The sequence below is a fragment of the Equus quagga genome, chromosome 7 (assembly GCF_021613505.1).
Source record: "Equus quagga isolate Etosha38 chromosome 7, UCLA_HA_Equagga_1.0, whole genome shotgun sequence".
NCBI lineage: Eukaryota > Metazoa > Chordata > Mammalia > Perissodactyla > Equidae > Equus > Equus quagga.
Genome location: NC_060273.1, coordinates 108917539 through 108932630, shown reverse-complemented (window position 1 = coordinate 108932630; position 15092 = coordinate 108917539). Strand labels below are relative to the sequence as shown.

Below are 15092 nucleotides of genomic sequence, written 5' to 3'. Positions count from 1 at the left end.
ATCACATAATCCAGTTAACAGCTATGTGACCATAGCCACGTCACTAAACCTGTTTCCTCAACTGCCAAATGAGGAAAATTCTACCCAGGACTCTTTCAAGGATTAACTGAGTAAATGTTTGTAAAGCACTTAAAACAATTCTTGGCCAAGTAGTAAGCACTTTATAACATTTAATGTTACCATTATTGTTGTTTTTGTATTTAGTATGTGCAAGGCCTAAAAGAAGTCAAAACAAGTTTAGAAAACTTCCAACAGTAAGCCTGTTAAATGTAAAATAACTTATTTTTCCTACCTTATTCGTCAGACTTATTTCTTATTAGTTTTAACTGGGTAAACTTTTGGCTGATCAACTTGATTTTTAAAAGAAGACTATTATAGGGGCCAGCCCGGTGGCACAGAAGTTAAGTTCTCACATTCCGCTTCTCGGCAGCCTGGGGTTCGCCTGTGCGGATCCTGAGTGCGGACATGGCACCGCTTGGCAAAAAAGCCATGCTGTGGTAGGCGTCCCACGTATAAAGTAGAGGAAGATGGGCATGGATGTTAGCTCAGGGCCAGTCTTCCTCAGCAAAAAGAGGAAGATTGACAGTAGGTAGCTCAGGGCTAATCTTCCTCAAAAAACAAGGAAGACTATTATATTTCTTGTTGCTTCATTGTAAGACAAGTAGTATCAGAGTAACTAAAAAGGTAAAGCTAATAAATTAGGAAAAAATGAATAAAAACAAAATCACATTTCCCAAGCTCCCTTGCAGGTAGTGGTGGTCATGATAAAGTTCTAGCCAAAAAGTGGAAGTTGGGCTTTTAAAAGTTGTTGGGCAGACTCAGCTGTTGCAAGCTTTTTTTGCCCATTGTTCTCCCCCTTCTTTCTTTCTGAAATGTAGACTTCGTGGCATGGGCTCTGGCAGCCATATTGTAAGCACAAAACTGAGAATCACATCTCAAAGATGGAGAAGCAGAGAGCTGGAAGCATGGGTTCCCAATGACATTCCATTACCTTTCCAACCTTGGACAGCCTGGCCTTCTTTTACCTAAGTATAAAATAAACCCCTATTGGAGTTTATATATCGAGAGGAAGACAGGAGTTTTCTGTTACTTGCAGCTGAATCCAATTCCTAGCTAATATATGTGCCAATTTAGGCTGCCTCCTTTTAATTTAAAAGCAATTAAAAAGAAATCCCAGAAATTGGTGTCATTTGGGTCAGCCTTAATCCAAGGTCATAATCAAGGGTTTTAAACTACTGACCTCTGGAAAAGCCTTCAACTTCTTTGCTTCAAGAGACTGCCTAGAAATGATCCAATGAGTCCATTTGTGAGATCCTACCTTGCTATCTTGACGCCAACAGCCTTTTTTCTCCCCATCAAAACAGATATTCCATGAGTGGTTACAATTTTGGTTTTCCATAAGACATATTTTTTAAATTAAAGAAGTAATTTTTCCTTTGAAAACATTTATTCTCTTTCCTTGAGAGGTTTACAAAAAGTTCTTTGTGCATTTTATTGAAACACTTTAACAAATACTCTAAGCTGTGTTGGCAACATCTGTATTTTCATCCAACTGTGTAACAAATCTCCCACATTGTGTAAAATATTCTAATCTTATTTCAACACTTTAGTAGCATTTTCTGTCAGTATTTGCCGACAAAAGAAAACATTTTATTTCGTCACCATTATGCTTTCTGTGTAATATATAAGCCATTTAAATCATAGCGAATAGAACAAACTGTCTCAATCATATGTGGTTTTTAGTTTTTTGATATCATTAAACCTCATACAGAGGCTTTTTATTGTTACCTTTCGTAAAATTTTCAGTCTTGGGCTTATTATCACAAGACTTTAAGTAGACTGCAAAAACTACTGGCAATTCATAAGGGCTTCATATTGTCCTTATCTACTATCTTGAAGCACTCTACGTACTTAGGGTGACGCTCTTCATTAATAAAGGTGGAAGCAATCAATATTTCAAATAGTTTCCTTGATAATTTTGAATTTTGGTGGCCAATTTCCCATCAGATCTGACTTGTTCATATTTGTTTTCATCTCATTAATGTGTCTATGAAAGAGCCAGTACCAGAAGTTTAGAAGTGTCAGCTCTATCATTTTCTTGTGGTTGACAGGCGATCGCATTATTGGTATTATCGTATTTCACTGCAAGAAAATTAAGCTACCTGGCTATTCTGTGGGGGAGTAGTCTGGTGAAAACCAGGTGATATCCATAAATTCAATTACTGTTGAAAACAAAAGAATGAGTGAGGGAACCACCGCAGATGCCTACATGTTCACTTTTCTCTCAGGATACCTTCGCATACCGGTGTGACACACAACAATCTGCCTTGTTGATTCAGGATGCTATTATCAATCTGCACACATTATCAGTAAATCTTCATTTCTTTCTTATTAGATAAAAAAGAAATATGAATAGAAGTTTTAATATTGCCATTCCCACAAACTGGATTGTCTTACACGTCCCATTTTGCAGACCACTGCTGTGTCAGTCAAGGCAGGCAAGATTATGCTGCAGGTACCAAGTACAGTCAAGTCCTAGTGGCTTAACGCAACAGTTTTACTGCTTGCTTCTGCAAGTCAGCTGGAGGTCAGTCTCTCCAAGGCAACTGTTCCCCTTTAGGTGAACAATCCTGGATGAGAGAAATTCCACCACCTTACAGCGTAATATCTGGAATATTCAGTCAACCCCCCAGAGAAAGAGTAAGACACGGAGACTGAAGAACTGAGCATGAGGTTTTCACTACCTCAGGCGGAAAGTGGCACACATCTATCCACTTAATTTCTTTGGCTAAATCTAGTTCCTTGGCCTTGTCTACCTGCAGGAGGCTCGAAGGCTGGCCTTCTACGTTTGGAAGGCTAGGAGAATGAGTTATTGCTAAGAACTAGCAATTTATATCACAAAGCAATAAATGATTATGTATATTTTAATCACTAAAAACTATAAAAGGAACAATGATAACACATATAAACTCAAAAATTAAGTAAAAATCTGTAATCTCATCATTCTTTAAAAAAAACTCCTTGGTAATCTTAAGGATTTTTATTTTACTTTTATATATCTTTTACACAGTTATCTATGTAAATATATGTATATATAACATTATGTAATAAAATTCTTTATCTAAATTTTTAACTTAATGTGGTAAACATTGTTCGTGTTACTTCTGTTTCCTTGTAAGCATCATTTTTAATGGCAACAAATATTTCATCATGTGGCTAGACATATTTTTCTGAAATACTTCCTTTTTTTGGATATTCAGGTTGTTTCCTGTCTCTGAATAATATAAATAGCATTGTGGTAAATAGCATCATAAAAAAATTATCTCTATTCTTTGGATAAGTTCCTTAGAAAAAATTGTTAGCAATAGGATTGCTAACAAAAAGACAAAAATATAAATAGCTCTTAGTGGACTTTTTGCAAACTGCTTTACAAAAGAGTTAGCTTCAAGTTATAATGTTACCAGTAATGGAAGGCTATATAATTTACCTAGAGTCTATTTGATATTATTACTACTTTTGCTGATAAGATAAGCAAAAAATGGTCTTAAGTTGCATTACTCATTACTATTGAATTTGAACATTTTTCCATGTTTATTATTTTTATTCTCTCTTGCAAATTATGTTTTTGCCATTGACTAAATGTTTTAATTTGTTTGAATATTTTACAGTAAAGACATTAGCCCTTTCCTGCATGGATTTGCTTTATTTTTGCTTGTCTATTTCTTGGCCTTTATATGTTTTGGCTATTTTACCACACGTAAGTTTCTAATTTATATGCAGCCAAATTTAGTGATTTTTCCACTGAAATTCATATCACTGTTCCTAAGCTTAGAATGTTACCTCCATCTCTAGAGATTATAAAAAAAAGTCAATTAGGAAGCTGTTACCTATGCCAATTGTTAACTAAATTTATTAAATAATCCTTCCCTACTCCACTCATTTGTGATGCCAGCTCTATCATTTTAACCAGGCTTACCAAACTCTGCCAAGGGGCCCCCTTAACATCTACTGGACACCTTGAAAACTACTAGCTAAAGGTAGTTTACAGTTTCAACATTAGATAAGGCTACATTCCTTTTGATGTCTTATCTTTACAGAACTGGTTTTTCAGTAGATGCTGTGATAAAGAGCAACTCTGTAAAAATCAATGTAAAACAGGAAATGAGCATTCAGTTTCATCCCAAGGTTTGAGAAATTGAGTAGTGGTCAACAGGTACATACACACATCCCATTAGTAAGTAATTGTGTTTACCTAAGAATGAAATAAAAATATTTTTTCTTTCAATTTATGAGCATTATTTTTTTTAACGGTTAAGTAGTTAGGATGTAAATACTTATTTAGTTGTTTGGACCTGTGCACAAAACAGTTAACATAGCAGACCTGGGGCTGCTATCCTTTGAAAGGCCTGCTTACAAGGCTGGCCCTTGGCCAGTGTCCGGGAACTTGGATTTCAGGAGGGTTTCCACCATTCCCTAACTGATAAGGGTGGCTCACTGTGCCTAAACTGTTTATACGAACCAGCAGTTTATGCTGAACACCTTCTTTTCTTTGGGAGTCTAGAATTTTGCCACATGCCAGGCAGAGTGTGTGTACGTAACCAGCCCCCAGTAAAAATCCTAGGCACTGAGCTTCTAATGAGCTTTCCTGGTAGATAACATTTTACATGTGCTGCTACAACTTCTTGCTGAGAGAATTAAACCAGTCTTGTGTGATTCCACTGGGAGATGCTATCTTGGAAAGTTGTTCCTGGTTTCCCCTGGACTTCTCCCCAGGAGCCTTTTCTTTGCATCCTTTTATTATATTAAATCTTAGCCATGAGTATAACCATTTGCTGAGTACTCTTAGTAAACCATAAAACCTGGAGATAATCTTAGGGACTCCCTGACACAAGACCTAACTACTTAATAAATATAACTTTAGAATTTCTTTCGGACTGAGATATCAAAGGTGCTGTGAACCAAGACAGTCCAGCTCCCTCTGAGTTTTTCTTATACCAGTACCCTGTCAATTATAAAAATTTTTAAATATGCCTTAAGGGTAGTAGTTATTATATTCCTTTTTTAGAATTTTCGTATATATTCTAGACTGCTTATTTTTTCAGGTTAACTTTAATGTGGAAAAAGCCCAGGACAAGAGAAAAAGCTCCCTCCTTTTTAATGCTGATTAGAAATTCATTAATTACATAAATTAATTTTGATTTGGGAAAAAATTCATACTTTTCAATATTGAATATTCTCATTCATGAACATGATGCATTTCTCTATGTAGTCAATTCTCCCTCTACATATCAATCATAGAATTTTTAAGCTAGAAGTAAACAAAGATTATTTGGTTGGTCCAACCTCCTTATTTTAGTTTGAGGAAACCTGAAGATAGGTTTACAAATACTTAGTGGCACAATAAGTACTAAAATTCTGGTCCCTTAATTTCCAGTCCAACTACGTTTGTACTATACAATATTAAATCTCTATATCTGTAGAAATTTATCGAAACTTATTAAGCACCCTAAAATGCACAGGTGTGCTGGGCACCGAAAGGTGAGTAAAATATGCTCCTAGACCTAGGTAGTTTATTTGTCTTACCTGATGAATGAACTCATCTCTTTGGTCCATTATTATTTTCTGAGGAGGTCCATATAAGAAAAATATATTGATAATAGCTTTAGAAATTTCTGATGCTGAAACATCACATAGAGGCAAAATCACAACCCATTTTGTGAACAAATCTGTCATGATTATAGCATACACATGACTTCTGTTGCTTGTATGAAATGGGCCCATTAGATCAACAGTAACTATGCTCCATGGATTTTCCACCTTGAGAAGGTGCTGTTTGGGTGCTAGAATAACTGTATTTTTTGCCACTTGACAATGCTGACAAGCATATACCTATAAAACAGGCACACAATAAAGAAAGGATACACAAATGTTAATATACTCAACATAATAAAAGCAGTCTTATAAATCTAAACTTTAAAATGGTTAATAGTACTTTGCGTTTTGAAGGAGAAACTTTTGGACTATTCTCAGAATAGAATAAAAGCTTCTATTCAGAAAATAATAGCAAATATTACTTGCTATTACTATTCAATGATCATCTTAAGGAGCATTACTCACGTGGAATGTAATTCCGGTTTATATTCGATAAATATTTATTAAATGAATAGATCTTAAAACAAGTTTGCCATAAATTTTAAATCAGTATATGAATATACACTAATTTCCATAATGAAAAGATTTTTTCTTTTAAAGTTATCACTGTAGTAAGTTCATTCATTCACCTATTCCAACAATATTTATTAAAACATAATTTTATTCAAACAATATTTATAGATGCCAGAAATTCCTTTAGGTCCCAGGAAAAGAGAATGAACAAAAACAAACCCCATGCTGTCAGGGAGCTTTCATTTACGTGAGAAGAGATCAACTGATCAACTTATGGATGCTGCCATTGCTCAACATATTTCTGGAATTCCCCTTTGGAAACTACTTTCAAACCAACTCCTGAAGAAAATTTTAAAAATGATCTTATTGCATTACAGTTACTTTTGATCAAAATTTTAATTTTCCAACTTATGCACAAATAACCTCCGGTTATTTCCAAAAATCATACCCATTCTTAATGACAAAGATTTCACTGAATGCTTGTAAAGGAACGTGTGGCACGTTCTAAAGGCAAATATAAATATCGAGGTCTTTAGAATACCTGCATAGACTCATAAACTGAGCACTCATAAAAGATACCTTGTTAAAAGTTGGTTTAATTCTTTATGCCTGAAATGACAGTCTTTTTGATGCACTATTACAATTATTGAAGGGATCTGACATACATACCAAGGAATTCCTACCATGTGCCATATAGAGTACATGAGAAAGAGTGGAGATCAGTTGACCTACTAGCAAGAATCGCAGAATTCCTAGGTGAATTTTCTATTAGAAGAAGCTGAAGGTCCTAATGGATTATTAAGTTACAAATCTCAGACTGATTTCATCATCTTCACAACTTGATTTTGCATTTAATTGGTTCTGAGTTTCTGTCATATTTGACATTTTCTATATCAAGATGAAATAGTCATAAAAGATGAGAGCACGCCCTGGGCCTGACTTATTATGAACACATTCTCCTGTCAAGAAAAGATGACTGCCATCAAAAAGGAATGATTTAGTCAAAGGTGAATTTCATTCCCCTTTAAATTCTGCCTACACAAAAGAGTTCAGTGATCAAAATCTGGATCAAAAAAATCTCCAATCTAAATATGGTATTTTAAAATCTTTAAATAATGCTTTGTTCTAGTCCAAATTACACATTAGTGATTTTAAGAAGAATTCTAAAGGGAAATAAAACTCCTTTTAAAAACCCATACAAAAAGTACTTACTGAGAGGTGCTACCCAGAGTAAATCAGGAGCAATAATGAATTTGTTTACCTATTACAAAGACATTATTCAAAATATTCTAAATACATAAGCCATACCCACTGTTTGACATCATTGGTCACAGAAGTCCAATAGTAAGTGGATTCCACTAGAGTAAGGGTTCTCGATATGCCATGATGGGCTCCAGAGTCATTTTCATGGCATTCTCTTAGGACTTTCTTTTTTTCTTCTTCTGAAACAATTACCAAACGATTTTGTTTTCTGTCTTTTCCAACATAAAACAGCTTTTTTTCTGGAATAAACGATACCAAAAAGATATAGTTGCAATTTTTAGAGATTTATATAGTTTTAAGATAGCCTTATCTTCGAAACAGAGGATTTTTTTTATTAAAAACTTTTTTCCCTCTAAGACAGAATATTTATTTGTAATCATGCTCCCATACAATCTGACAAGTCCTCAGCTGCTACTTACTAGATATGCAGGAGGAGCACTAACTGCTATAATTTTGTAGCTATCAATATAAGCAGAGCTAGCTTGTTCATCAAAGCACATAATAATAACTATAGGAGTATGAAATTATCTTTCAATGGGAGTACTCAAACTAGAAAAATGCTTGCAGGCATCTCCTAAAAATGTCATGAATTAGCAAATGGATTATGCACAGACAAGCAACTTCAGGAATAAATTTTCCGAAACAGTATTTCACCATAAATGCATTTGTGTAAGCCACCACCTCCCTTAAGTTTTTCTAAATTTGAGTAGGAGGTGGGGTTGGTAAAGTCAGAAAGTGGGAGAACCTTAATCCTCACGGCAATTCTGCTTTCTTTTGGAGGAGACCTGAGAAGAACCGACAGCTGGGAAGCAACCAGGGCAGACAGAGAACCAGCAGCTCTCCAGTGCGGATGAGGGAACTATCCAAATGCCAGAATACACCTTTAAGCTACTAATATGCTTAATTAAGCACATGCTGAGTGGAACATTCCTTATTTGAATTACAAGGTAAGCAACTTGAGGGCAGGAATCTCATCTATATTATTCATCAGTGAATCCCCAAGGCCTAAAGTATGACTGGCACACAGTAGGAACTCGGTAAACATTTGGTACGTAAATGATTAAATAAATGAATGAATGCTCATTTTAGTTTAAGAGGTAATAGGTGTGCCTGTTCTTAAGCATAAGGGAGTTATTGGAAGGGGTGTACACAGGGAGAAATGAGCAGGTATTTACTTACTATCTTAGAATTTTCTTAACCTGCTCTGAAGAAGCCTGATTCTGTACCTATAGGCAAAACTCCCACTCACAACACCAACATTCATTTAGTTATCTGGTGACTGTATTTCCTGCTTATCTCATCCCAAACTTTTCTTCCTCTTTGAAGGAGGAGGAGAGAGAGGGAAAAATTATCATAATCTTTCAAGAGAAATATTTCACTGTGCCTTTCAAAGATTTAATCCATTCAGGGGTTCAAAAACAAATGTAATTCTGAGAATGTTTAATAGCAGTGGGGGAGGGGGACCACAGAAATAAATATAGTAAACAAACAAGTTAACTTTGCCAGCATTTTCTATTAAGCATCAGATAAGTTCTTCACTGATAGTGACATGAGTGCTTGAAAGTGCACCATTAGAGTAGAAACCATCTGAGGACAGCGGCAGGAGAGGTTAATTTAGGGAAGTGTTTTGGTTTTCTCACGGTATCATTTGTCTGTGATTTTTAAATGCCCTTTCATGCTTACTGGGCTTCAGTTAGCTTCAGTGTGATTTTTATTTTGCTTTTGACTGAGTGGCATCATCAGTTGAACTGATAATTGTTAAGCAACAGCCAACTACTACAGAAATTCTCAGAATTAAACATGGAACACACATAGAGAAGCATCTCTATTAACTCTATACTCATGATTTGGGGCATTAATTTTACCTTTGAAGACAAATTTTTTTGCTGCTCTTCTTATGCCACTTCTCTCACTGGGAAGAGTAGTTGGATGATATTCACCAGTTCGTTTATAATAAGCAATCTGTTTAAGATGAAGGTCACCATTTTTTCCACTACGGACCATCGTGAACCTAGGTAAAAGGTATTTAAAGATATAATTTAAATGATAAACTAATTCAGTTGCTATTTCAGTTCAGGCTTCTGTCATATTTCTCCTTACAAATGAGTTGCACATTCCCAGAATATTATCTGTGACAGAGATAATTGTAGTACAGAAAAGGAACAGTGTGCTGTATATGAACTAAAATATTCAAGTGCTATTTTTGAGATACATCATGACAAATTATCTTGTCTCCTTCCATGTGATAAGAAATTCTGAAAAACTTCCACATACTGGGGAAAAAAGGAAATGAAAAAGAACACTTCAAAAAAATTTTGCTTAAAGTCTCTCATTATCATCAATTGAAATGTTACTTACATAGAATGGTTCTGTGATGTGACATTTAAATAAATGATAAGTTATAAGGGGAGAAATGTAGTTTTATATTACTTCTAAATATATTCATGGTCATTGCAAAATGCAAAAAAAAAACTATTCAAATCATTTATGAGAAAGATACACTTTAAAAATGTTCACATGATAAATGACAGAGAAGATATTTAGCTATGCTAGATCTCATACACTCTTCTGAAATACATATAAGCTGCTTTTTCTTGAACAGAAGCGATTTTTGGTCCTGTGCGTACTTTCTGTATGTTATAAAGAAAAATCTGGCTGCACTAGCCAAAGCAAAACTTCTCTATTTTTAGATCCTAAGTAATATAGGAAGCCACCACTACTTTAAGAAGAAAAAACCCTCTTTCATATTTTCAGTTGAAAGGAACTATTCTGTGCTAGTTATTCTGTTTGCCAACACCCCCACCCATCCAGATCCATTTTTGGCCTTTTCCTCCCTGCTGCTATGCCCTAGGAGACTGACTCTTACAGATTGCACTTATAGTTTTCTGGTTGGACTTGTCCAAAAGGAGGCACCAGCAGGCAATCAGAATGCAGAAAAAAGAGGTCAGGATATTTATTTCCTGAGTTCTTCCTTGGTTTAAGCTGCAACCTTCTACAACCATAGCTCCTGTCAGGTAGCCCATATTCCATGTCTCTACTTCTCACTGGAAGTCTATAACATCATTTCTTCCTGCTGCTCTAGCCCCAGAGGTGGTAACTATGTCCTGCTGTTGCTAGTCTCCAGATGCCATGTTGGTTTCTTTGACCCTGTCCATATGTCTGTAAATAGGAGCTTTATTAAATTTCTTTAAAATCCCAGCAAGGTATATCTTCTATTTCCTGCTAGGACACTGAGTAAGATAAATGCCTAAAATTTTGAATTTCTAAAAACAATAAGGATGTTTTCTGATGACTAGAAGATGCAGCGATGAGGCTAAAAGAGCACATCACTGCAGAGGGAATGTTAGAATAATGCAGAATAGACTGTGCCTATGAACTATGGCTTAAATTAAGTCTTTTCCCCTATCATAGAGCATTTGGCATAGTCAATAACAATCTTTCTGATCTTTTCATAATTTCCAGTGAGAATATCAGTACATTTCTAACATCCCTTAATCTTAGGTTAGCATAAAGTATACGACATTTTAAAAGCAAAGGTTCTACAAAGCTAATTCTGTCCTAGCATAACCTAAAAAAACCCATTAGTTTGTTCTAAGTTTAATACACTTTCAATCAAATATTAAATATATGAATTTTTTCATTTTATAATAGATGGATGTAACCCCAAATCAAACAAATGTAGCTATTCACAGTTTCTAAAACATCTCAGAAATGAATGAATCAGACTGAAGACTTTCAATAAAACTACAGTAAATAAGACAGCAAAGTATTGGCATAAGGATAGACAAATAGGTCAATGAAACAGAACAGGGAGTCCATAATTAAATTCACATGTATATAGTCAATTAATTTACAACAAAGGCATCAATACGATGGGGGAAGAAATGGTCTTTTCAATAAACAATGTTGGAACAATTGTATATCTGTATAGGAAAAAATGAATCTTGATCATCTACCTACATCTTCCACAAAATTAATTCCAGACAAATCATAAACCTAAATGTGAAAGGTAAACTATAGAGCTTCTGGAAGAAAATATAGGAAAAGATCTTCAAAATCTTGGGAAAAGCAAAGATTTCTTAAACTGGACACAAAAAACACTAGCCATAAAAGAAAAAAATTTGTAACAAATTCGACTTCATCAAAATTAAAACCTGTTCATCAAAAGATACCACTAAGAAAGGAAAGGGGTAATCCACAGACTGAGGGAAGCTATCTTTAATATAGATGTCTAACAAAGCACTCATACGGAGCATATATAAAGTACTACCACAAATCAAAAAGGAAAGGATAAAAACCCAATTTAAAAAATGGGGGAAATCTTACATGGCACTTCAAAAAAGAGAATATTTAAATGGTTAACAAGCAAGTGAAAATGTGCTCAACACCATTACTCCTCAGGGCAATGCAAATTAAAGCCACAATGACTTATAACTACACACTATCAGAAAGGCTAAAATGAAAAACAACACGAGGCGGCGTGAGGACAGGTAACAAATGAAACTCACACATCGTCCGTGGGAGTGTAAAATGCTACAGCCATCTTGGGAAAGCAACAGTTTCCTCTAAAACTAACATATGACTACCCAAAGGGTGCTAATTCTACTTTTAAGTTTGCATCTCAGTGAAATGAGCATATGACTATCAAAAGGTGTGTACAAAAATGTTCACAGACGTTTTATAGTCATAATAACCCCTAATTGGAAATGGTAAAGGCATCAAGAGATTTTACCATGTGTATCTTCAGTCCTGTCCTGTAGCTGCTTTTATTGTTTTCCAGTTTCATGTTGCCCCAAATCTTAAGTGTTTTCAAACTATCTGTGGTGAAACACTAACCCCCCTCCTTCCCAATCTGTCACTTAGGACCCCTTGATGCCTTTACTTTCATGTCATCCTTTCCTCTGCCAAGAGACGAAGAGATTCATCAATTTTCAATTCAGGAAGGCTCATGTGGTTTCAAGTAGGGGATATAGATTATGTCAGTCTACATTTGCCTGCCTGTCATTCTAGCTATGTATTAATCCTCCTCAACTGTTAAAAAACAAACCAACAAACAAGCCAAAATCATTTTTCTCTGTGTCCTATTTTCATCTCTAGGCTATAGCGACACAAGCTCTCCCAAGTGCAAGGCACAGAAAGACCTGCCCTTTCTCAGTTTAGATTAAATCACTGTGGTCTACATTCTTTAATATTATAACATACTATATATGACTCCAAATTATTGTTTTCCCTTAACGGCTTTTGGTATCATCAATGTTCTAAATCATCTAAAAGAAATCCTTGAACATCCCATCCAAGCCAGCTGGGAGCATAATATCTGTAGAAAGATGAGGTTTATTAAAAAAAAAGATAAAATCCTTTATTGTCTTCCTTTCAGAGACCAGTAAAGGTTGCAAAATCTCCCGAAGGACCTTAAAAAGAAAAGAGGAGGGGAAGTCTTTTCAGGCCTCTAAAAAGCTTCCAGGAGCAAAAGACCAAAGTCTCATACCTCAGAGGAAGAAGAGGTCACAAAACACAGAGGGTTGTAGGTAATTGCAACTGACAGAAAAAAACTCGCCACTGGAAAACATGAATGTCTGCATAAACCAGTGATGTTCATATTTTGCTCTTATACTTAAAAATCTCTCTCTTCTAAATTCCCACAATCCCCCTCCCCCCATTTTCCTTCTCTGGGGTGTCTTAGTCCATTTAGGCCACTATAACAATATACCATGGACTGGGTGGCTTATTAACAATAAACATTTATTTTTCAGTTCTGGAGGCTGAGAAGCCCAAGAACAAGCCAGCAGATTCAGTGTCTGGTGAGAGCTTGCTTTCTGATTCATAGAGGGCCCATTTGCTACATCCTCACATGGCAGAAGAGGCTAGGGAACTCCCTACCCTCTCTTTCATAAGGGCACTAATCCCATTCATGAGGGCTCCATCCTCATGACCTAATTACCTATCAAAGGTCCCATCTCCTAATACCATCATATTAGGGGTTAGGATCTCAACATAAGAATTTCAGGGGGACACAAACATTCAGTCTATAGCACTGGGGATACCAGAAAATCTTTATCTAATTACTCAATACACAATGAAGCCCTCAGTACATTCAAGCATCTGTGCCATTAGGGCAGTCTTTGCTTTCCTACTTACAATACATGCACACAGATTCATCTTCAGAAAGTCTATTTACTGAAATTAATCTCTCCACTTTCCAGCCCTTAATTTTTGAATAATTGAAAATGGATCACAATAGAGTAATTCATTCCTCTCAGAGTAAGCCTATAGTACGAAAGGTCAAGGAGTAGAAGAAATCACTAAACAAAATTTTGAAGACAGCTCTTTGAGGTTTTTGGTTTCTTATTTTTGTCATCATCAAGGGAGAGATTCTTCTAGTGGCAGAAAACATAAAAGTCAGAAAACTTCTACGTATTTTCATTATTTCACAAGTCCTTTCACAAGTGTGTTATTCTCACCTTATATTTTTTATAAGGGTCAGCTGTCTTGGCTCAGTAAAGAAGAGAACACTTAAAGGGGTGATTATTTGCTTGCCATAGTTACCTTGAAACTTCTTTAGATTATCAATCATCCTTAGCACATTTTTATTTTTCAAATGATTTCCCTGACAGGGTGGACACTATGAGACTGCCCCTGGGCATCTCCACTGCTTACTGACTTAAGTTTAAACTATTTAGCCTAGTGTCCACCACCTGGCACAACACAAGCCTTCCAGCTTCTTCTCTCAACAGTCTCCTTTATACGCCTTTGGCCAAATCCCAGCCATTCTCTGTACCTTGGTTTATGTCATCACTTTTCCCTTGAGTGGCATAACAATCCAATTCTACCTGATTAAGTCTTACCCATCTCTCAAAATCAAGCTCTAGCTCCTCAGTGAAGCAAGTCTTCCATGATTTCTGAATCTGAAGTGATCTTGACCTCCCCTGACCTTCTTTGCACCTTTGTAGAACTTTCCGTGTTTTACCCTCCACTATAGTTGTTTGCCCATTCATCCATATGTCTTTTTATTTGTTTGTTCATTCATTTACCAAGTCCTTAAATTGTTATATGTACTAGGTGATAGAAATACAAAGTTATTGTATTCCTATCAAAGAGGAAATCCCTGCCCTCAAGGAGCTTATGGTGTAAGGACAGGCACAGAGGAGTAAATCAGCATTTATACAGTATAGAATGGTGTTATGACAGAATATGCAAAGAAAACTAGTATTAAAACAGATGTGCAGACACCCAGATGCACTTAGGGAGGGAGGCAAAGCATTTTGGATGAGGTGGAAGCTTGGACTTCACTCCAGGGCCACTGTGTTCAGACTCACTTTGTATCTGACCTTCCTTCTCCTGTCTAGTTTTGTCCCTCTCCTCACTGCAGCCACAGAGGTCATCCTAAAATCAAGTCTTATCAAAATACTAACCTGACTTGAAATAATGGCCTTCTGATATTCCTGACAATATCTAAACACTTCAGTCAGTATACAAGATTTTTTAAGATTTGATTTTTACCAATACTTCCATACTTATCTCTTGGCATTCTTGACCCAGACTCTAAGCTCCAGTTATACAAATCTCCATAGTTCTTCAACCATTCTGTGCAGTGTGCTCACACCTTTTTATTGGTACTTTTGCCTGGAATAGAACTCATCCCCACCTCTCCAACCCTACTCATC

At 35.8% G+C, this 15092-nt stretch overlaps 1 protein-coding gene across 3 annotated transcripts in view; it reads right to left on the bottom strand.

The window, feature by feature from the left end:
• GIN1 (gypsy retrotransposon integrase 1) overlaps positions 1-15092 on the bottom strand; it is a 31643-nt gene that overhangs the window by 9047 nt on the left and 7504 nt on the right. The window contains exons 2-4 of one of the 3 annotated variants that reach the window (XM_046666035.1): positions 9294-9439; positions 7474-7667; positions 5584-5889 (exon numbers count right to left, since the gene is read on the bottom strand). In XM_046666035.1, coding sequence (XP_046521991.1) covers positions 5584-5889; positions 7474-7667; positions 9294-9432 — 639 coding nt within the window. In that variant the 5' untranslated portion in view covers positions 9433-9439. The remainder of the gene's footprint in view (positions 1-5583; positions 5890-7473; positions 7668-9293; positions 9440-15092) is intronic. The other 2 variants (XM_046666036.1, XM_046666038.1) reach the window with 2 other exon arrangements.